The sequence below is a fragment of the Lepidochelys kempii genome, chromosome 1, assembly GCF_965140285.1.
Source record: "Lepidochelys kempii isolate rLepKem1 chromosome 1, rLepKem1.hap1, whole genome shotgun sequence".
In the NCBI taxonomy this organism is placed as follows: Eukaryota; Metazoa; Chordata; order Testudines; family Cheloniidae; genus Lepidochelys; species Lepidochelys kempii.
The window spans coordinates 123,482,205-123,505,503 of record NC_136380.1 but is presented as its reverse complement, the minus strand read 5'-3'; the positions used below and the strand labels follow the sequence as shown (position 1 = coordinate 123,505,503).

Below are 23,299 nucleotides of genomic sequence, written 5' to 3'. Positions count from 1 at the left end.
GTGTCAATTTAGTGAGTCTGGTTAAGAAATGCTAAGTCGATGGGAGAGTGTCTCCCATTGAAATAGCATGGTGTAGACACTGCAGTAAGTCAGTGTAGGTTACATCGACTTCAGTTACATAGTTTATGTAACTGAACCAGCGTAACTTACATTGACTTAGTGCCATAGTGAAGAAAAGCCCTTAGTTTGCTAATAGGCACCACTGCAGTATAAAGGTTCATACAGGGACTGGATTTCTTGAATAAGATGCTGCTGTTTTTAGGCATCTCTTTTCTGAGCACAAACTGTCCTCAAAGTTCTTTTTCAAAAGTCTAGTTAAGCTTGTTTAAATGCATGCAATATCTTATTGCTCTGCCATCTGGTTAACTATGCTGTTTTTTGACTAGGTTGTTTCTTCAGAAGATGCAGTGACGCCCTCTGCTGTAACTCCCTCAGCTGCTGCTGCCTCTTCTCGTCCTTTCATTCCAGTCACTGATGATCCTGGAGCTGCCAGTATCATAGCAGAAACCATGACGAAAACCAAGGAAGTAATAATGCTAATATTTTTAACATTATAGGTTTCATTATGTATCTCAATCAAGCAATTGAATTGTTCTGGTGTTTGACAGGTTATGTCATCAGAGTAAAAATAGATTTCTGGTGCTACAGCAACTGCCATATGCAAGCTGTTTTATTGGAAAGTCAGGTTCTGCAGTCACTTCTGAATTCACTGCTTAGTACGCGTCCTGTTTCTTGTTGAGAATGTAATACAATCCTGTGTATGTAGTTAGCTTTGTGTAATACAAATGTATTTTTTATGGTGCTAGGTAGAGCTGGTCACAAATTTTTTGAAAATTTTTCCCATCTAAAAGTGCTGTTTTGTCAAAGTTGAAATGTTTCATGAAAAAGTATCTTATTTTGACAAAAATTTAATTGGGAAGGTTTTTTAAGGTCAGGATGGAATTTCTGGAAGGGGAGAGAGGAACTCAAGAATAACCAGTAGCCTGGTGGTTAGATCACTCATGTGGGAGACCTAGAGGAAAAGGGGAGAGAAGGACCCTGACCCCAGAATAATCAATAATCGTCTGGTGATTTAGGGCACTCACCTGGGATGTGGGAGACCCAGGTCTAAGGGCAGGTCTACACTAGAAGCACTACATCAGCGCAGCTGCAGCACATCTAGTGAAGATGCTCTACGCCGACAGGAGAGCACTCTCCCATCGACATAATTGCTCCAACTCCACGAAAGGCGGAAGCTATGTCAGTGGGAGAGCATCTCCCACCAACATAGTATTGGTGTGGACAGCTCTTAGGTCACTATAACTTGCATCGCTCGGGGGGTTTCTTTTTCATATCCCTAAGTGACTTAAGTTAGATCGACTTAAGCGGTAGTGTAGACCTGCCCTATGTCTCAGTTTCAAATTAGGCAGGGAATTGAATCTCATATCCTAGGTGAGTGCCCTAACCACCACTGAGTTTACTGGTTATTCTGGGGTTGGTAGTCTTGTATGTTTTTTTTTTTTCATCCTAAAATTCAAAAAGTCTCATTTCAGTTCTGATGTGGAATGAAAACAAATTTTTGAAAGCTTGATGTTCTTTCAGAAATGAAATTTATTTTCCAGCCAGCCCTACTGTCTAATACATGTAAAAGTATTGTTTACATAAGTAGGTAGTAATTTTTATAGTATACTTCAGCATGGCTTAGGTTTGTTTGGTAAATGCCCCAAATGGTATTGTGAAGTGATCCCTAAATATGCAACTCCCCTAAGCCTTGCTAATAAGCATTGGTTCATAAAATCAAGAAATAGTTGATATTTTCCCCCTTACTACTTTGTTCTGAGGATTTGACAGTCAGTTGTCAACCTTTTAATTAGTTAGGGCTTTCAGAAAATAGGAGCTGAACACTTGTTAACCTACCACTACTTCCTACTAGTCATAACTGTGTGGATACAGCTGATAGATGTTTATTATTAATCCCCTACTTGAATCCCGGGATGATTGTCCAAAAATTGCGGCTGAGTTGCAGACAAGCCGTGGAAAATCACGGAAAAGTAATAATGGACCTTATTATTTGCAGTAATAAGGTCCATTATTACTTTTCTGTGATTTTCCGCTGTTGGCTGTGTGGGGCTGAGAGTAGGGGGTTGCTGCTGGGGCTCCCACTGGCAAAATTGCAGTGGAATCCTAATATTGCGGGAGCCACAATATCGCAAATTAAGTAGGGCCTCATTTATTATATGTTTTAGATTTTTTCGAGTCTTGTATCTATCAGTTTAATGATCCTGCGATTTTCTTTGTATTTACAAGATGCTGGTGACAGAGAAACACTTCCTTCATTGGGGGAAAAAGCATACTAATAAGACAATGTATTTGACCTTTTGGGCTTCAATCCAGACTGCCTGCCCTATAACTCTGGGGCCTTCAATACTATGTTGCTGTGGCTTACATCCCTGACATCAGCAGCCAGCATATGAATGTACAGGTTAAAACCCCAACTCCGTACCAGTTCTGAATTTCCCCCAAACAATCTCCCTGCAGTGTTCAGCCCTCTCCTGGAACAGAAGCCGTTAAGTTTGTTGCTCCTTTAAAGAGTGTTTAAAGCAAAAGTGTTTAAAGAAACAGCAGCATGTTATCTTGACTGGAGTTAACAATCACTTCAGTTCAACCAAAGCACTGGACTGGTTTAGATAAAAAGTAAAACAAGTTTGTTGACTGAAAAAGAGAGAGCTGTTAAGTGAGTTCAAGTATAAGGGATAAAGATAGAAAAGGTTACAAAAAAAAAGTTAAAATGCGCTTCCTAGTCGCTATAACCTATCTTAACAAGCTACAGTATTTGTTCAAAGTAGTTTCGTCCTCAGTCTTCCTTTTCCAGCAATGGCTGACTAGTTCTTAGGATCCCCACACAGTCCAAAGTGCTGGTTTTCTTTGTCTCTTCAGGTAAATGATAAATTAATGGTTCTCTGCCCCTCTCTTTATAGTTTAGTAAGCCTCTGAAAAATATCTCTCTAAAAGTTCATTGATGCTTCTTCATGAGGCAGGAAGGCTTCCTGGGGTACCGTCTCCATCCCCCATTGAGATTAAGTGATTGCTTTTTCCCCACTTGCTCTCCTGATGGCTTTGTTTGGCTGGCATGCAAATGTGCTTTTCTGTCTTCAGTCACACCTTGCTCAATTTACATGGGAGACACATTCAAGCAGGTGGGACTGCATTCTGTTTTCTGGGGGGAACCTGTGTATCAACTCTCCCTGACATGCCTAGATTAAACATGTTTGTCATAATTACAGCACATCTGTATAATCCTTTGTGAATTGACTGTATATACCTCATTCACAAATATTAATGATCAGTGAGTTATTAATTTTTCAGAGACATACAACACCTTTTAGATTATAACAGTTGGGGTACAACAGTTGGGGTATAAGAGTTGGGGTACACTGAGCTGATTGGGCCAGCTGAAACTCACTGCTGCATACCAGGAGTCCCTTGTCTTCTGGTATAGAGATGCTCTTAGGGTCACAGTATTAAACTTCTGTTTCTTCTTGGAGTGCTTGCACATGCCCTTTCCCCTGCAGGTGTAAACTTGCTCAGTGCACTAGCATTTGAGATTTTTCCCTCAGCTGTACCCATTGGGATGGCACATGTGTACTCTGTTGTGTTGTGCTGCTGCATGATGCTCCAAAGGGTAGAACCAATTCCCATCTTTTCCTTCTTACCACCTGTGGTGATTGTCAGAGCGTGCTAACTTGTTACCACAAGTGTTTCCCTCTTTCTGAGTCTTTCTGTTGTATATAGTTGGTACTCGTTGCGTCGCCTTACTGAAGTGTAGGTTTATTTTTTTCTTTTACTAGTGTATATAATTTACATTTTGGTTCCCAGTGGTTCTGGGTATCGATGCCCAGTGCTGTGGCATGCCTCAGTCCCCAGACTTTAAACCAGTGGTCACCAACCGGTCGATCCTGAACATTCTTCCAGTCAATTGCGATCTCTGGCCACTAAAAGTCCAGTTATGTGGTGGGGCTGCTGCTAAGGCAGGTTCTTGGCCTGCTCTGGCCCCATGCTGCTCCCAGTGCAGCCCTGGGGGAATGGGAGGCAGGAGTCTCCACGTGCTGCCCATCTCTGCAGGCGCCACCCCTGCAGTTCCCATTGGCTGGGAACGGGGAACTGTGGCCAGGGGCTGCAGGGGCGCATTGGCCCCTTCCGGGAGCTGCATGGCGCCGGGGCAGTCAGGGAGCCTGCCTTAGCCCCGCCGCGCTGCTGAACAGGAGCCACCTGAGGTAACTGCCACCCGGCAAGAGCCTGCACCCCAACCCCCCTCTCGGAGCCAGCACCCCAAACCTCCTCCTGCATCCCAAGCCCCTGCCCCACCCCTGAGCCCCCTCCCAGAGCTTGCACCTCTCACCCACTCCTGCACCCCAACCCTCTGCCTCAGGCTCAGCCTGAAGCCCTCTCCCACACTATAAACCCCTTAGCCCCAGCCCAGAGACCGCACCCCCTACCAACCCCCTTCCCCAGCCTGGTGAAAGTGAGTGAGGGTGGGGGAGAGTGAGCAACAGAGAGAGGGGGAGATGGAGTGGTCGGGGCTTTGGGGAAGGGGTGGGGCCTCGAGGAAGGGGCGGGGTAGATCCTGCATTGTCCTTAAATTGAAGAAGTGATCTTCTGCTTAAAAAGATTGGAGACCACTGCTTTAAACCTTGCAATGCATGCATGAAGCTGATGCCAGCAGGGACCTGCACTCCAGGTTTCTGAAGTGCCTCAGAGAAGCACACATCAGGGACAGGGGTGAAATCTGCAGGGACTTTGGTTACTAGTGCTCCTCCTGGCCTGGCAGAGTCCCGACATTGATCTCCTTCTCCAGTACTGAAGAAGAAACATTAGAAGACTGCACTGAGGAATGGCATTGTCCTGGATATTGAGGTCGCCAGCACCAGTGTCGAGCAGTCAAGCTGAGAAGCTGGGTAGAGGGCACGTAGTGCCAAGCAGTTTTGTTTTTGGGGCAGGTAGAACCTTCGGTGGGGTCGCTAACTCAGGTGCGGATGCTGTTGAAATTGGCTATAAGGAAGCACCGTCTTTTTCATCAGCAGCACCAAGAGGCTCTCCATTTGCTATCAACACCTGAGACTTATGTCGTGGCAAGTGATCAGCTGAGTCTGTTGGTACTGGTGGTTCAAGGAACACTTCATCCAATACCAACAGACACCCAAATGGACTTGCTGACTGCTAGAGTTCAGCACCCAGTACCATGGGCACCTTCGAATGCTCTGATACCCCTTTGTGCGGTGCAGTTGAGGAGCAAACTGACTATAATTTCTCCAGTGCCATCCTCTCCAGACTCCCATCACTGCTCCCAGCACCGAGAAGCCCGGCACCTCCCTCATTGAATGACTTGGGTTTGTTGTCTGAGTCAGAAATTGGATTTTGTGTCACAGCCGTGTCTCGTAAAACATCACTCTGCTATGAGAGGTTTTCACTGCTGGTGTCCAGTAGAGGCTCCATGTTGGTTGTTCAGTCGGGAGCCTTGGTCAGGAAAAAAATTGGACTCCAATGCCATATCAGCAACTGTATTGCAGCCAGTGGGCATTTCCGTCCAGCTCCAGTTCCTCCTCTTCTCGCCCTTCCTGCTCCTGTAGGTACTGTGATCACTCTTTGCATCAGCAAGAAGCCACTCCTGGTACTGAGCTCAGCATGGAACTTGAAGAGTCTACCTCAGTGAATCTCACTTTGGAGGAATTGGGAGAAGTGCCATTTCAGCCAGCCTTGGGTTGCTCCTCCTCATCGCTTGATGAGGTGATAGTGTCTAGTGCGTTCTCACCTTTTCTGGATGATTATAAGAGAACCTCGTTAAGAGAATGGCTTCCACCCTGATATACAGATGGAAGTAGTTCAGGAGAGCTCAGGTAGATTGGTTGACATTTTGGCATCTGTGAGGCTGCCTTGAGTGGCGCTGCCCATAAATGAAGCTGTTTGGGAGCCCACTAAAGTATTGTGGCAAAAACCATCTTCCCTGCCTCACACAGCTAAGAGGACTGAAAGGAGGTGGTATGTCCCCTTATGGGGATTTGAACATTATTATACACCCCCACCTTGCCCTTTGAACTGCCTGCTCTCTGTTCGTTGCTTCATCTTTCAAGTAAGTTTTGGTGGCAATTATCTCTGCAAGAAGAGTGAGGGAATTGAGAGCCCTGGTATCTAATCCACCAGGTATCTTCTACAAGGAAAAGGTATATCTTCACCTTCATCCAAAATTTCTCACCAGAGTAGTTTCTCACTTCCATATCAGTCAGGCAATATACTTACCAACATTCTTCCCTGATCCTCATTCTCCACACACTTGATGTTAGGTGATCATTAGCATTTTACTTGGATAGGACTAAACCATAGGCCATCTTCACAACTGTTTGTGGCAGTTGCAGGCAGGATGAAGGGCATTCCAGTCTCATCTCAAAGAATCTTATTGTGGATTTCCTCCTGTATATGATTGTGCTATGACACAATGCATCCGATGAAGTAAGCTGTAGCTCACGAAAGCTTATGCTCAAATAAATTGGTTAGTCTCTGAGGTGCCACAAGTACTCCTTTTCTTTTTGCGAATACAGACTAACACGGCTGCTACTCTGAAACCTGACATGACCAATGTAACTTCCCCAAACAGGATGTTGGCATGTTCAACAAGATCTCGGCCTCTGCAGCCTTTCTAGCTCATGTGCCTGTAGTGGATGTTTGTAGAGATGCAACTTGGTCATCAGTACATACTTCTGATTCTAATGCCATCTCTCAACAGTCTGGAGATATGAGATTTGGACATTTAGTCCTTCTGTGATTATTCAGTTCGACTCTGATCCCACCTCCTGATTGACCTGCTTGAGAGAGACTTGAAACACAATGAACACATGCAATCACTTAAGGAAAAACTGGTTACTAACTTGTTCTGTAACTGTTGTTCTGTGAGATGTTGCACATGTCCATTCCACGACCCCCTCTCCTTCCCCTCACTGTTGAAATCTGTGTGGTAAGAAGGAAGTGAGGAGGATCAAGGTGGCTCTACCCTATGTGCCATTGTGCAGCAGTAGGAGGCAGCAGGGGTGCATGGGCTGCCCTGATGAGGATACCTCTAAGGGAAAGTCTGTAACACGAGTGCACAGGGTGTGCACACATCTGAAGCGGAATGGACATGTGCAACATATCTCAAAGAACAAGTTACAGAACAGGTTAGTGACCATGCTGGGGTTTTTTAGGCAAGTTAACTCAGTTTGTTATATAAAATCTTTCTTCCATCCTCCATCATCATGTATTATATGTTTCTTCAATTTCTCTTTCAGGATGTGGAAAGCCAAAGTAAAGTATCTGGTCCTGAACCCCAACATTTAGATGAGTTCACTAGTCTTTTAGTACCGGATGACACACGAGTCATGGTTGACCTGCTGAAGCTTGCTGTCTCCACCAGGGCTGGTGAGAAGGGAAAGGATGTTCTTTCCGCTGTGCTGTCTGGAATGGGCACTGCATATCCACAGGTCAGTCAAAGTGATTTTTGTTGTTACTAAATTTTAACTATCCTCCCTTCTTTCTCATTCTATTGAGGTGACTCCTAGTCGTTGAAGATATAGGTTCTGAAGACATAGGTTTTTACAAACATGAAAACTATAATAATTATCTTCTACTGATATAAGAGTCCATATACGTTTTATTGGAATACCAAATTAATATAGCTGTTTGCTGTAAAAATCAATGAGAGTCAATATTATAAATTGACCATGGTACCAGTTAGATTTCAAAGCTGAAATATAACAAACTAGATTTGCCAATTTGATAAATATTCTAGCCAGTACTGGAATGGAATTGAGTTAGGATAACCCCTTTTTAAATGAGTCCAGGAAGCACTGGGTTATTAACTTGACTCTGGGTTCATTTCAGATCTACATTTGTCTTGGAGAGTTGTTTACAAAGCCAGACATTTGGTTATTCTTAATCAACAAGTTTATTAATTCACTACCTACCATGTAGGTGTATATAACCAACAGTTCGTTTAGATACACCAAACATTCCAGGCATGTACTGAACAAAAAACACACATGCAGTTTTGTAAGCAATTAACATAGGCCAGTGTTGGGGCCCAGTAGCTATACTAAGGAACAATACAAATCAATAAGATTTCTTATTACATTTACTTTTAACCATCAGTTATCAATTCGGTAAATGAGTTACAGTTAAGTATTTCTCTCTAGTAAGAACATAAGAATGGCCATATTGGGTCAGACCAAAGGTCCATCCAGCCCAGTATCCTGTCTACCGACAATGGACAATGGCAGGTGCCCCAGAGGAAGTGAACCTAACAGTGAACCTCTCTCCTGCCGTCCATCTCCACCCTCTGACGAACAGAGGCTAGGGACACCATTCCTTACCCATCCTGTCTAATAGCCATTAATGGACTTAACCTCCGTGAATTTATCCAGTTCTCTTTTAAACCCTGTTATAGTCCTAGCCTTCACAACCTCCTCAGGAAAGGAGTTCCACAGGTTGACTGCGCTGTGTGAAGAGGAACTTCCTTTTATTTATTTTAAACCTGCTGCCCATTAATTTCATTTGGTGGCCCCTAGTTCTTAAATTATGGGAACAAGTAAATAACTTTTCCTTGTTCACTTTCTCTACACCACTCATGATTTTATATACCTCTATCATATCCCGCCTTAGTCTCCTCTTTTCCAAGCTGAAAAGTCCTGGCCTCTTTAATCTCTCCGCTTACAGGACCTGTTCCAAACCCCTAATCATTTTAGTTGCCCTTCTCTGAACCTTTTCTCACCAGTATATATTTTTTGAGATGAGGAAACCACATCTGTACGCAGTATTTAAAATGTGGACATACCATGAATTTATATAAGGGCAATAAGATATTCTCCGTCTTACTCTCTATCCTTTTTTAATGATTCCTAACATTCCGTTTGTTTTTTTTGACTGCTGCTGCAGACTGCATGGAGTCTTCAGAGAACTATCCGTGGTGACTCCAAGATCTCTTTCTGATTAGTTGTCGCAAAATTAGCCCCCATCGTATTGTATGTATAGTTGGGGTTATTTTTTCCAATGTGCATTGCTTTACATTTATCCACATGAAATTTCATTTGCCATTTTGTTGCCCAATCACTTAGTTTTGTGAGATCTTTTTGAAGTTCTTCACAGTCTGCTTTGGTCTTACCTATCTTGAACAGTTTAGTATCATCTGCAAACTTTGCCACCTCACTTTTTACCCCTTTCTCCAGGTCATTTATGAATAAATTGAATAGGATTGGTCATCGGACTGACAGTTGGGGAACACCACTAGTTACTCTCTCCATTCTGAAAATTTACCATTTATTCCTACCTTTTGTTCTCTGTCTTTTAACCAGTTCTCAATCAATGACAGGATCTTTCCTCTTATCCCATGACAACTTAATTTACGTAAGAGCCTTTGGTGAGGGACCTTGTCAAAGGCTTTCTGGAAATCTAAATACACTATGTCCATTGGATCCCCCTTGTCCACATATTCGTTGACCCCTTCAAAGAACTCTAATAGATTAGTAAGACATGATTTCCCTTTACAGAAACCATGTTGACTTTTGCCCAACAATTTATGTTCTTCTATGTGTCTGACCATTTTATTCTTTACTATTGTTTCAACTAATTTGCCCGGTACTGACGTTACATTTACCAGTTCGTAATTGCTGGGATCCCCTCTAGAGCCCTTCTTAAATATTGGCATTACATTAGCTATCTTCCAGTCATTGGGTACAGAAGCTGATTTAAAGGACAGGTTACAAAGCATAGTTAATAGTGCCGCAATTTCACATTTGAGTTGTTTCAGAACTCTTGGGTGAATGCCATCTGGTCCCGGTGACTTGTTACTGTTAAGTTTCTCAATTCCAAAACTTCCTCTAGCGACACCTCAGTCTGAGACAGTTCCTCAGATTTGTCACCTACAAAAGGCGGCTCAGGTTTGGGAATCTCCCTAACATCCTCAGCCGTGAAGACTGAAGCAAAGAATTCATTTAGTTTCTCTGCAATGACTTCATCATCTTTAAGTGCTCCTTTTGTATCTCGATCTTCCAGGGGTCCCACTGGTTGTTCAGCATGGTTCCTGCTTCTGATGTACTTAAAAAACATTTTGTTATTACCTTTTGAGTTTTTGGCTAGCTGTTTTTCAAACTCATTTTTGGCTTTTCTTATTACATTTTTACACTTAATTTGGCAGGAAGAATGTGCTTATTTTAAGGCGCTTATGAACATGTTTTTTCCTGTTTGTTCTGTTTAGTTTAAAACATCAATACAATTGCATAAAGTTATAGTTTGAGGTTCTCTTAGGCAAATGTACTTGGATTTACAAAGTAGAAGCAGATATATGGCATCGCTTAGTTAAAATCCAAAATAGGGTTGCTTGAGTTCTCGGTAGAAGGAGTGTGAACTCAAAATAGCTTTCAGTTATTTATATTAAAAAACACCAAGAGAAGTGAAACTTCGTGACTTCTTCTCAGTCTTGTGAACCTTGGGATTGGAGAGACCCAGTTCAAGAGTGTGATAACACTTCTAGATTTTGATTCTGCTTTTGTGGAGTCCCACGCAATGTCTAAGTTTCTGTACTCTTTTGGGGTTTGTTGGAAGGTGGCCACTATTTTTTGTTGTTGTTGCTTACTTGCCATATTGGCTCTCTGTTTCTCTGCTTCTTCTGTCAGTAACAAATAAATGTCAGGGTATAACATATGTTCATCCTCTTTCAGAGTCAGAGGTTTTTTGTTTAATTTATTTCAAGGATTATACTTCTCTATTAACCACTACTATTATTTGTAGTTCCCCCTCCTTCAGCCATTTCTTTTATTATTTCAAAATTACGCATTGGATAGGTGCTTATATTTAGAATCCTTTCCGTGTGCTATATGATTCGTATCCTTTCTAGAGTTCAACAGTCCTTTATAGTTGCTCTTCTTTTATTGGATGTAGTTCATATTTATTTTATTTTATATATAAGTATTTCACAGCCTTCAGAATTTAGAAATGAACAAGAAACATTTATTCGAAGAAACAAGATGGGTTATCCACATATGGAGAGGGATGGTGCCTTTGATTCATGAAGCAGACAAATGTGCAGTTTCTTATTCGGGATGAAACTAGTTGGTTTGATTTTATTTGGGTATCAGGAAGTTTGATATCTAGAACAATTAGTTTTCTGGGTCTCTCAGCAAACTGTTCCTTAAACAATTCATAGCTGCCACCATCTCTAATGCTTAACTCACTCTACACAGGTTTCAGAGTAACAGCCATGTTAGTCTGTATTCGCAAAAAGAAAAGGAGTACTTGTGGCACCTTAGAGACTAACCAGTTTATTTGAACATAAGCTTTCGTGAGCTACAGCTCACTTCATCGGATGAAGGGCACCTTAGAGACTAATCAATTTATTTGAGCATAAGCTTTCGTGAGCTACAGCTCACTTCATCGGATGAAGTGAGCTGTAGCTCACGAAAGCTTATGCTCAAATAAATTGGTTAGTCTCTAAGGTGCCACAAGTACTCCTTTTCTTTTCACTCTACACAGTAAAAGCAAGGTGTTAATCTTTGTTTGCCAACTCCTGGGATTCTCTGTAGATAGACAGTGAGATGGGAAGCTCTAGCTACATGTGGATCATGGGTGGCCCTTTTCTGAGTGAGTAATAATTGATTGTCTGAAAACTTCGTTTACACGTCTTATTCCTTATTCTGTGGTTTTTGAGGTTTCTTAGACCAGTGGCTCTCAACCTTTCCAGACTACTGTACCCATTTTAGGAATCTGATTTGTCTTATGTACCCCCAAGTTTCACCTCACTTTAAAAACTACTTGCTTACAAAATCAGAAATAAAAATACATAAGTGTCACAGCACGTTATTACTGAAAAATTGTTTTCTTTCTCATTTTTACCATAAAGTTATAAAAATAATTTGGAATAGAAATATAGTACTCACAGTTCAGTGTATAGTCTATAGAGTAGTAAAAACCAGCCCCTGTCCATATGAAAATTTAGTTTGTACTGACTTCGCTAGTGCTTTTTGTGTAGCCTATTGTAAAACAAGGCAAATATCTAGATGATGTACTCCCTGGAAGACCTCTGTGTACCCCCAGAGGTACACATACCCCTGGTTGAGAACCACTAGACTATAGTTCATGCTTTGGGAAGTAGATATTGATCTCCCATTGCCTTTAGTTCCTTTCAGGAACTAATGTCTGGTATAAGTGAAGAGGGGATTACTAAAATCCTAGATGTCATGTGTAGGGGAATAGTGATTGCTTCCTGACTAAAGGGGAAGAGAGAGAGAGCTATAGTAACTTACTACCAATATATTCAAGACATAGCTGACATCTATACGACTCACTTTGCAAAGGATTCAGACATTCCTAAGGTTGTATACTTGGGTGAGATGAATCAGCTTAAGTTACATGGGTCTTAAAGTATCAAACATAGTTCTGAAATATTAAATCTCATTGTGGATGACACAAATAGAACATAAGAAACTCAGCTCCTGTCTTTCTCTACTTCCTTTTCTTGCTCCCAGCTCCATAACAAGTGCTCTTTTACTTCCCTGGTCCTCCCAGTTCTCTGAGATCATTGAAAGAAATCCCCTCCTCTGCACCTGCCCTGTCTTCCTGGTTGTCTGCCTCTGTGCTGCTTTTCTCACTTTTTCAGTGTTATCAGCTACATGGAATTAGTTGTTCATTGTAGGGTTAACTAGTTTGTACAAATATCATTAATGTTACCATTTATAGAGTTAATGATAGTTTGAATAGTTGAATGGTTTGTAATAATGTGACTCAAACAATTCTGTTTTTATACTGGCCCATGTGTTTGCAATAAATATTGCCGAGCTGTCATATTTTTGTATGCCTTTATGTGGCCATGTAGTGAAATAGTCAGACCCAATTCACTGTGGCACAGATGGAAGGTTATAGAACTTTAACCCATTATGTTCCTGTATTTTGTCAGTTAACATCTTAGTGCTGAAGTGGTATTAGCAGGAGTTCTCAACCTTTTTTTTCCGGAGGGGGGCCCCCCCAACATGATGTAAAAACTCCAGGACCCAGTGGGGGATGGGGTGGGATCTGAGTTACCCAGGAAAGAATTTTCTGTAGTATCTGGCTGGTGAATCTTGCCTATATGCTCAGGGTTTAGCTGATCACCATATTTGGGGTCGGGAAGGAATTTTCCTCCAGGGCAGATTGGAAGAGGCCCTGGAGGTTTTTCACCTTCCTCTGTAGCATGGGGTATGGGTCATTTGCTGGAGGATTCCCTGCACCTTGAAGTTTTTAAAGGATGATTTGAGGACTTCAATAGCTCAGACATAGGTGAGGTTTTTCGCAGGAGTGGGTGGGTGAAATTCTGTGGCCTCCGTTGTGCAGGAGGTCAGACTAAATGATCATCATGGTCCCTTCTGACCTGAGTATCTATGAATCTATTTTGAGGGGGGTTGCAGAGGCCAGCAGGATTTGAGCCAGCTCTGTGCGGGCAGGAGCATAGCTCAGGGTGTAGGGAGTGGATAGCTAGGGGCTGTGTGCAAGCATGGAGGGTAGCTCAGGGTGTAGGGAGAGGGGTAGCGTAGGGACTGTGTGCCGGGAGAGCTCCCCTGCAGTCCTGGTTCCCGGAGGGCTATGCCAGCCATGGAGCTGGGTCCCCCCACCTGGGTGGCTCTTACTGGCTGCCTCTGTGGGAGTAAAGGGGGGTGGGAGCTGAGGGGGCAACTTCAGCCCCGGGCAACAGCAGCAGCAGGAGTTAAGGGAGTGCTGCATCTGCCTGTTCCATGTCACGATCCAGAGCAGCAGCTGTGCTGCTCTGTCTGCTTCTGACTTCCCACCTCCTGGCGTCAGCCCTGCAGGGAGCGCCAGGGATCAGGCTCTGGGTTTCAGCTGCAGGGCCCCGCAGCCCCCTTGAAAGGGCTTGTGGACCCCCCGGTTGAGAACCGCTTGTATTAGCATATTTTAGCATTCAGTTATCTTAACACTTAAGTTTGATGTTTTCATTTGTTTGTTGAATGGGCATTTTAAACTTATTTTTCTTGCCTATTTTACGTTTAACGTGATATTTACTTGTTGCATTGCTGTAATAACTGAAAGAGAGGCTTATTTCATTTATTCATACCTTTTCAGTTGGAATATTGGAATGTAGTGGATAAGACACCAATGTAGTGGATAAGATGGGGATCAGGGCTTACTCTCATTATCAATTTTTTCTAGAAGACTGAATTGGTTTCTTTATGAAGACATGTATAATCAGTTGAGATGTATTTTTTTAGGTTGCTGACATGTTGTTGGAGCTGTGTGTTACAGAGTTAGAAGATGTGGCTACAGACTCGCAAAGTGGTCGTCTTTCTTCGCAGCCAGTGGTGGTGGAAAGTAGCCATCCATATACAGATGATACTTCAACTAGTGGCACTGTAAAAATACCAGGTAGGGAATACTGATAAGATTTATATGAGAGGAGAAATTATCCAGTTACTTAACATTATGCACATTTGGAGGAACAGACACTTAGATTCAGTTTACAACAATTCATTTTGAATCTTCACTAAAATGTTCAAGTAAATTGGGTAGTTTTACATACCTGTTATAATAAATAACCTTTCTTGAACCTGTTAAATGTATTCTTCGTGCATTCAGGTTCTCTGGGCAGTACTGGATTTGGTACACTGCTGCTCTGCAGCTGTAGATCACTTCTAATTGTTGTTTCATTAGGACATTGGGAACAGCTTGCCCATAATCACATAGTAAATTTTTATCAGGGCCAGAAATAAACTAATTTCTTTGTCCTTGGTCTTAACTATTAGACTATAATTTTTCTCTGTGCATTGTGGTTTCATATTGAATTGATTTAATACTGTCCAAAAGTTAGACTTCTGATGCTGTTAGCCATTTTGCCTCAGCTTGCAGGTATGCTTTGCTCTGACATGCTTTAACAGATCACGTAAGGTTTGGAGTGTTTTGAACATTGTCATGTACAGTTGGCCCAAATTCATGAGTGGTGTGTGGGTCTACACTGTGTAATACTTTCAAGGCAATTATAGGCAAATAATTATCTTAGTAGAAAATAGCTATGTTCTAGCTTGATCATCATAGAACAATCCAAACAATGTTTTAAATCATTGGACTTTTAAAAGCTTACATTTTCCCCATTTTACTTATTGTTTAATTATATAAAGTGCTTTGTTACTTGTCAGGTGCCGAGGGACTCAGAGTAGAATTTGATCGCCAGTGTTCTACAGAGCGGCGCCATGACCCTCTGACCATAATGGATGGCGTCAACAGGATAGTTTCAGTCCGATCAGGTGATGAGAATCAAATGTTATATTTGCTTTATTTTTCCTTAAGTGCTTAGCTTAGCTTATTGTTGAATGTTGGATGAAATATACTCTTATTGTATTGCAAATTGTATAGGTTTATTTTAGGTGGAGAATAGGCTAGAAAAATACATATCAAATATTGATTTACAGTGTTTTTTAATTAACAAAATTTAAAAAATTTAAGCAGTTGTCTCAATACATTAAATTATTTCTGAATCATGCATAACCATTACTAAAACGCATGTAGATTCTGGTAATTATTTAACAGAAGCAACTTTTAATATTTGTGCATATATGCAAAGTAATTTCTAAAGTGTAAATAGTCGTGTATTTTATAGAAGAATTTCAATTTTAATCTGCAGCCTAAATTATTTTTGATAGACTCCACATTTAAAATCTGTTTTAACATTCTAACCTCTATGTATAAAGACCAGTGTAAGCTGGCAGCATGTGGGTAATTGTTTTGGGGCAGGATTGAAACCTACTCTTTAATTTGTTTTACTTTTTAATTTGTCGCTTGGTAATTCTGTTGTGATTTGTAAAATATGTTTCCCTGCCTGTGCCTTAAGATCAAATGTAAATGCTCATTTTACTGTTACATCCCCAAATGGTTCATAGAATCATAGAATATCAAGGTTGGAAGAGACCCCAGAAGGTCATCTAGTCCAACCCCCTGCTCAAAGCAGGACCAATTCCCAGTTAAATCATCCCAGCCAGGGCTTTGTCAAGCCTGACCTTAAAAACCTCTAAGGAAGGAGATTCTACCACCTCCCTAGGTAACGCATTCCAGTGTTTCACCACCCTCATAGTGAAAAAGTTTTTCCTAATATCCAATCTAAACCTCCCCCACTGCAACTTGAGACCATTACTCCTCGTTCTGTCATCTGCTACCATTGAGAACAGTCTAGAGCCATCCTCTTTAGAACCCCCTTTCAGGTAGTTGAAAGCAGCTATCAAATCCCCCCTCATTCTTCTCTTCTGCAGGCTAAACAATCCCAGCTCCCTCAGCCTCTCCTCATAACTCATGTGTTCCAGTCCCCTAATCATTTTTGTTGCCCTTCGCTGGACTCTCTCCAATTTATCCACATCCTTCTTGAAGTGTGGGGCCCAAAACTGGACACAGTACTCCAGATGAGGCCTCACCAATGTCGAATAGAGGGGAACGATCACGTCCCTTGATCTGCTCGCTATGCCCCTACTTATACATCCCAAAATGCCATTGGCATTTATGCCATAGTATGTGTTGTGTACAATTTTCTGTATAACCAAGCTATTTATTTTTAATGAATCTAAACATAATGTGAAACAGTATTTATATAACAGGAGTGCTAGGGTTTTTTTTTCTTTGTAAGAATTTTAACATTCTGGAAATATGGGTTTTACTGCATTAAAGGCAAATCTTTCTGGTCTCAAGTGCTTTAAATAAAATCTGGGCACAGGCTGGAGAGTTTTTAAATTCTATCACTTGCTCTTTCTTCTCCTCCTCCTTCTTTCATTTCCCCTCCCCCTTTCCTTGGATCAAATCATATATCCAGTATCTGTCAGTTTTCTTCTTTTGTTTACTCATCCATGTGGTATTTTCCTTTCTCACTCTCATCAAGTGTGACATTTAAAGTATGGGCAAGCTATGGATCATGATGGCTACCATTTCTGCTGACCCTTCCTCCAAGACGAGAAGTCCATTTTATGGGGCAGTTTGAATCTGTGTAATGGCGTGGGCCTTCTGATCTCCACCATCTCCCTAAACCCAGGTTATTCAAACTGGGACATGTGTCTGCGTAAATGTAGGGAGCAGGAAGGCATGCCTTCACATTGGATCTCATACCAATTTGCACACAAGTTTTATAATGATTGTTTTAGTACTATATTTAAGTTGCTTAATGGTGGTTGACACAGATATGCAATATTGTGAACAAATCTCATTCAGTTGAGTTCAATTTTATTGAATTATGGTAAATATCTTTGGAATTCATTGTATTAAAATGTAAATGTTTTTGTACTATTGTGAGTTATGTGGAACTTCTTTAGCAGGAAGACCAGATTTAATGCAATCTCTGGAAGGTATTAGGAATGTCAGAGGGCTTTTTGGTACAATACATTTGAAGTAGGTTTCAAAGGAAGTACGTGGGGGTGAGGGAAAAGCAAATTCTTTCCTCTGAAGCCAACCTTTTGAAGCCTTGCACTGGGAGGAGAGATCCTTTGTGTACTAATTACCTGCTTCTGGAAACTCCAGGTCAGAGTCCCCTGAACTGTATAAAGGGTGGACTAAACATGTTTATGAATATACTTGTTCTGAGCTGAATCTGTGATGAGCTTGTCACCACAAAGAGAACCCTTGGGTGGGATGTTGGGCTTTGGCAGGAGCACTTCATGTTAGAAGTGGGGTGATTTCTGGTAAGCTTATTAGCATTGTGTAGGTTCTCTTGTTGTTTTAAATGTTTTCTCTGTAGAACTTTTGTCTTAGGAATAAAATAGGCTTATATAAAAAGGACTGTGTGGTACTTTATAACTATTATCAGTCTCTGCAGAGAGAACAAGCCTCTCTCTGCTGGCAATAACCCCGTGAAGACAGAGAAGTGTGCATCCTGGAAATACCTGATTAGAAGGGAATGAGTTGTAGGTCTCCATCTAGAAAGACAACCGCTGGGGATCTGGAAGCCTCAGAATGGGTGCTGGACCACTGGTGGGAAATACAGGTGCAGTTGCCCTGAACTGTGAGAGTAGGAAAAGATTCTAAATAGTGAATTCATTTTGTATATTGTTATGGATTGCATTTTGCCAACTTTTTATTTTTTCAACAGGAAAGTGGACTTTCAGAAATTTTTACTGACTTTGGTATTAAAACAACTGAAGGCATCTCTTAGATGGCAATTTAAATTGAGCTTTTCAAGCAGGAACAAAGTTGTGTTGTCACGAAATCGCATCTTGTCTTGTGCATGTAAAATAGCTAAAACCCATTAATGTGCTTCATTTACAGATCTTTTTTTTTCTAGAAACATTCATCTAATACTTACAGCAACTTACATCTAGTAGTTATATGATACTTTATCTTTGCCTGAAATAATCATTAATCAGTATAGATGAAAATGTGTGTATGTACTATCCCACTGTAACAGGTCGTGAGTGGTCCGATTGGTCTAGTGAATTGCGAATTCCGGGAGACGAATTAAAGTGGAAGTTTATCAGTGATGGCTCTGTGAATGGATGGGGATGGCGATTCACTGTTTATCCTATCATGCCAGCTGCAGGTAAGTCATATATATGGTAGGAGGAGAGAGAGGATTTACAGACCTGCTTCTCACAATTATATTTATTGCATGATTCAGATATTCATAAGCAAAGGTTGCATTGTCCACTTATACATGTTTATTTAGAAAAGAGAATACATCAACAAAGTAACAAGATACATAAATAAGTGAGGATACAGTTTTAGTATGCTCTCCTTAGAAAGATGACTACCTGGATTAGAAATACTGGTTTTATAGTGAGTGCTAAACGTGTTAGATCTCAGGCCACTTACTAAGATTCTCATGATAACTAAGTGACTAAAAAAGCTAACAGTTTTTTTTCACAGGGCCTAAAGACCTCCTTTCCGATCGCTGCATTCTTTCTTGTCCATCGATGGATTTGGTAACATGTTTGCTGGATTTCCGCTTGAATTTTGCTTCCAATAGGAGTATAGTTCCTCGCCTAGCAGCATCACTTGCAGCATGTGCTCAATTGAGTGCCCTAGGTAGGTGCAAATTTAAAATGAAGTCTGTTGATTAGATGTAAAAGTTATACTATAAGCAATTTAAGTTTTCTTTTTGCCATTTTAGCTGCTGGACACAGAATGTGGGCCTTGCAGAGGCTACGGAAGCTGCTAACAACAGAGTTTGGCCAATCTATTAACATAAACCGGATTCTAGGGGATAATGATGGCGAAACACGAACTATGGTAAGAATTATCAGTAGTAACGTCTTGCTCTAATTTGTTAAATGTTCAAATTAATGTAATACTCATGAAGGGTGCCAGATACAACTCTTGATAACTGAAATCTGTAGTTAGTTACAGACAGGGAAAGTACAGGTGGGCAGCCCTCCCCACACCAGCCTGCCTGTTAGCTTCAAATGTATTCTGGAGGGCCTTCACTTAGGGTCAGAAGATTAGTTCATATTCTCTACTGTTTACTTCTTTGCATCTGGAATTACCAGGAAGGGTGGCGTTTGTGATACGGACACATGCCTGTTAGCAGCTGGGTGGAGCTCATGTTCCACATTGGTTATCAAATTGCAATTAATTTTCCATCACAACTACTGTAAGAATTTCCCTTTTCTAACGTTGTATATTAAGTGTCTATATTCACTTTGCCTTTTGTTGTTTTTTTTCCAGAGTTTCACAGGCAGCGCTTTAGCTGCGTTGGTTAAAGGCCTTCCAGAAGCTTTGCAGCGGCAGTTTGACTATGAAGACCCTATTGTGAGAGGTGGCAAGCAGTTGCTTCACAGCCCTTTCTTTAAGGTAACAAGATACTAATATTGGATAATTAAGTAGCATGGGTCTGTTGGAATTTTATGTTGGCAAGCATGTATGGTAAACAAAGTAAAATGACACTTTCAGAAAACTGCCACATCCTACATCAGGAGCATCTAGTAAAGGGTCCACTGAATTCATGCTTATTTTCAACTGGAGCTTAGTGTCACTGAACTAAATCACACCTCTGTTGCACCCAAAATGCAAGATAGCTTCAGAACTTTTTTTGTTTTTGTTTTTGCAGGTGCTCGTGGCGCTTGCTTGTGATCTAGAATTGGACACTCTTCCTTGCTGTGCAGAGACGCACAAATGGGCTTGGTTCAGAAGATACTGTATGGCCTCCAGGGTTGCAGTTGCTCTTGATAAGAGAACTTCATTGCCTCGCCTTTTCCTTGATGAGGTACTGCAGAAGTATTTTCATAAAGGGTAGCAGAACATGTGGGTGTGCTAAAAAATTAATTACGAAGCTCTGTATTAACAATATACTTAAATCTGAGGAGGAAAATAGGTGAGATTTAAACACACTTATGCCAAGTGTTAAGTAAGAGTAACCGGTATTTTAAGTAATGGTTTCTAATCCAATATAACATTGCAGGTGGCAAAGAAAATCCGAGAATTAATGGCAGATAATGAGAATATGGATGTTCTCCATGAGAGCCATGATGCCTTTAAGAGAGAGCAAGATGAACAGCTTGTGCAGTGGATGAACAGGTTATTATGTTAATCTGCTGTAATGTTCTGGTCTTGTGACATTTCAAAATTGAGTGTTAGAATGAAAAGCTGAGCATATCACAGCTTCCATTTTTAATCTTCCACACTTTTCCTTTGAATTAACTGCAGGAGACCAGATGACTGGACCCTTTCAGCTGGAGGTAGTGGAACTATTTATGGTTGGGGTCATAATCATAGAGGACAGCTTGGAGGTATTGAAGGGGCAAAGGTGAAAGTTCCAACTCCATGTGAAGCCCTTGCCACACTTAGACCTGTGCAATTAATTGGTGGTGAACAGACTCTGTTTGCTGTGACTGCTGATGGGAAGGTAAGGGTTACAATAAATAATGCTTCAAGTTAGACTTCCCTGGCAAACGTCAGCCTGCCAGAGTGAGTGGGATTGGTTGACTCAATGGAAAGTTTACAAAACTTTTATTTAAACAAAACCAAAACAAGCCCCCACGCAGCTGCCAGGCAGGGTGAACTAGTCACCTAGTATAATAAAATTGTCTACTGTACTAAAGAAACATTTTGCACTGTACAGAAGATATTACCAGCTCTAAGCTTAGAGGGCTGTGCTGACCTTAACACAGACATCTGCTTCTCAACAAATGATTAACATTATTTTGAATGGCTACTCTGCTTGATGGGAATGCTGATGTGCTTCATGTTTGTAGAACTGTTGATCAAGAGTTTAACTTAATGGGGGAAAGGAATTTAAACCTTTCTTCTATCTAATTCTATCTAATTTGTGTGATGTAATCAAAAACAAGGAAATTGAAAGTTAAGGTTGAAACTGTGGGCTTAATACTTCATTGTATGATAGTACCCCACAGACATTCAATATCACACTGTGCCAGTCATAGAATCATAGAATATCAGGGTTGGAAAGGACCTCAGGAGGTCATCTAGTCCAACCTCCTGCTCAGAGCAGGACCAATCCCCAACTAAATCATCCCCGCCAGGGCTTTGTCAAGCCTGACCTTAAAAACTTCTAAGGAAGGAGATTCCGCCACCTTCCTAGGTAACGCATTCCAGTGTTTCACCACCCTCCTAGTGAAACAGTTTTTCCTAATATCCAACCTAAATATCCCCCACTGCAACTTGAGACCATTACTCCTCGTTCTGTCATCTGCTACCATTGAGAACAGTCTAGATCCCTCCTCTTTGGAACCCCCTTTCAGGTACTTGAAAACAGCTATCAGATCCCCCCTCATTCTTCTCTTCCGCAGACTAAACAATCCCAGTTCCCCTCAGCCTCTCCTCATAACTCATGTGTTCCAGTCCCCTAATCATTTTTGTTGCCCTCCGCTGGACGTTTTCCAATTTTTCCACATCCTTCTTGTAGTGTGGGGCCCAAACCTGGACACAGTACTCCAGATGGCCTCACCAATGTCGAATAGAGTGGAACGATCACGTCCCTCTATCTGCTGGCAATGCCCCTACTTATACATCCCAAAATGCCGTTGGCCTTCTTGGCAACAAGGGCACACTGTTGACTCACATCCAGCTTCTCGTCCACTGTAACCCCTAGGTCCTTTTCTGCAGAACTACTGTCTAGCTATTCGGTCCCTAGTCTGTAGTGGTGCATGGGATTCTTCCGTCTTAAGTGCAGGACTCTGCACTTGTCCTTGTTGAACCTCATCAGAATTCTTTTGGCCCAATCCTCTAATTTGTCTAGGGCCCTCTGTATCCTATCCCTACCCTCCAGCGTATCTACTTCTCCTCCCAGTTTAGTGTCATCTGCAAACTTGCTGAGGGTGCAATCCACACCATCCTCCAGATCATTAATGAAGATATTGAACAGAACTGTCCCAAGGACCGACCCTTGGGGCACTCCACTTGATACCGGCTGCCAACTAGACATGGAGCCATTGATCACTACCCTTTGAGCCTGACAATCTAGCCAGCTTTTCTATCAGATTCATGAAATAGAGACAGACAGGGAAAATTTAGTTGTGAGAATGCCTTAATTTTTTTTCTTAAGCCTAGTTTGTGTAAACTAAATTTTTAAGGTAATTTAGAAAATTACTTTCTACCATGTAAATGCGTGTAACTGACTCTTAAAATATCGGGGTAATACATAGCTATTATTAACCTCTTGGACAATAAAAGCCTGTATATCAGTACTGCTTAGCAAGCCTACAGAGTTTGCGCTAAAACATCCTTTCGAAATGGTTCATGGGGAAAAAGCTTCTGAGTTCAGAACAGCTGCTTAAAACTAAGTCACATGAAAGTTCCCTCTTCTCCCCGTAAGAGAAGTTTAACTTATGCACTAATGTAGCTTGCTGATATCAAGTGTAAAGACAAAGCCATATATATAGTTACACTAAGTATATATATCCTGTACTTTCCAGGAAAGAAAATTCAGATGTGCAAAGAATGTTTCTGTCCTTTGTGTCACTAAGGAAGCAATGAATACTACAATTAATTGCACTGAGTGTAAGATGTAGTTTAAATGAATGTTCCTATCCAGGAAATTAACAATATAAAATACACTTTTTTCATTCATTGAAGCTTTATGCCACTGGATATGGTGCAGGTGGCAGGCTTGGAATTGGAGGGACTGAATCAGTTTCCACACCAACATTACTGGAATCCATTCAGCATGTGTTCATAAAGAAAGTTGCTGTGAACTCAGGAGGAAAGCACTGTTTGGCACTATCTTCAGAAGGAGAAGTTTATTCTTGGGGTGAGGCAGAAGATGGTAAACTGGGTCATGGAAACAGAAGGTAACATTTTGAAAACCTTTTATGTTGAAACGTTGATGCATATGTATTAA

General features: G+C 41.3%; 1 protein-coding gene across 3 annotated transcripts in view; it reads left to right on the top strand.

The window, feature by feature from the left end:
- HERC2 (HECT and RLD domain containing E3 ubiquitin protein ligase 2) overlaps positions 1–23,299 on the top strand; it is a 317,314-nt gene that overhangs the window by 258,555 nt on the left and 35,460 nt on the right. For all 3 annotated transcript variants that reach the window (XM_073353148.2, XM_073353158.2, XM_073353169.2), the window contains exons 68-79: positions 387–527; positions 7,296–7,487; positions 14,253–14,406; positions 15,174–15,281; positions 18,413–18,544; positions 18,871–19,029; positions 19,115–19,233; positions 19,669–19,794; positions 20,051–20,206; positions 20,402–20,517; positions 20,647–20,845; positions 23,035–23,249. In XM_073353148.2, the coding sequence (XP_073209249.2) occupies positions 387–527; positions 7,296–7,487; positions 14,253–14,406; positions 15,174–15,281; positions 18,413–18,544; positions 18,871–19,029; positions 19,115–19,233; positions 19,669–19,794; positions 20,051–20,206; positions 20,402–20,517; positions 20,647–20,845; positions 23,035–23,249 (1,817 nt within the window). The remainder of the gene's footprint in view (positions 1–386; positions 528–7,295; positions 7,488–14,252; positions 14,407–15,173; positions 15,282–18,412; positions 18,545–18,870; positions 19,030–19,114; positions 19,234–19,668; positions 19,795–20,050; positions 20,207–20,401; positions 20,518–20,646; positions 20,846–23,034; positions 23,250–23,299) is intronic.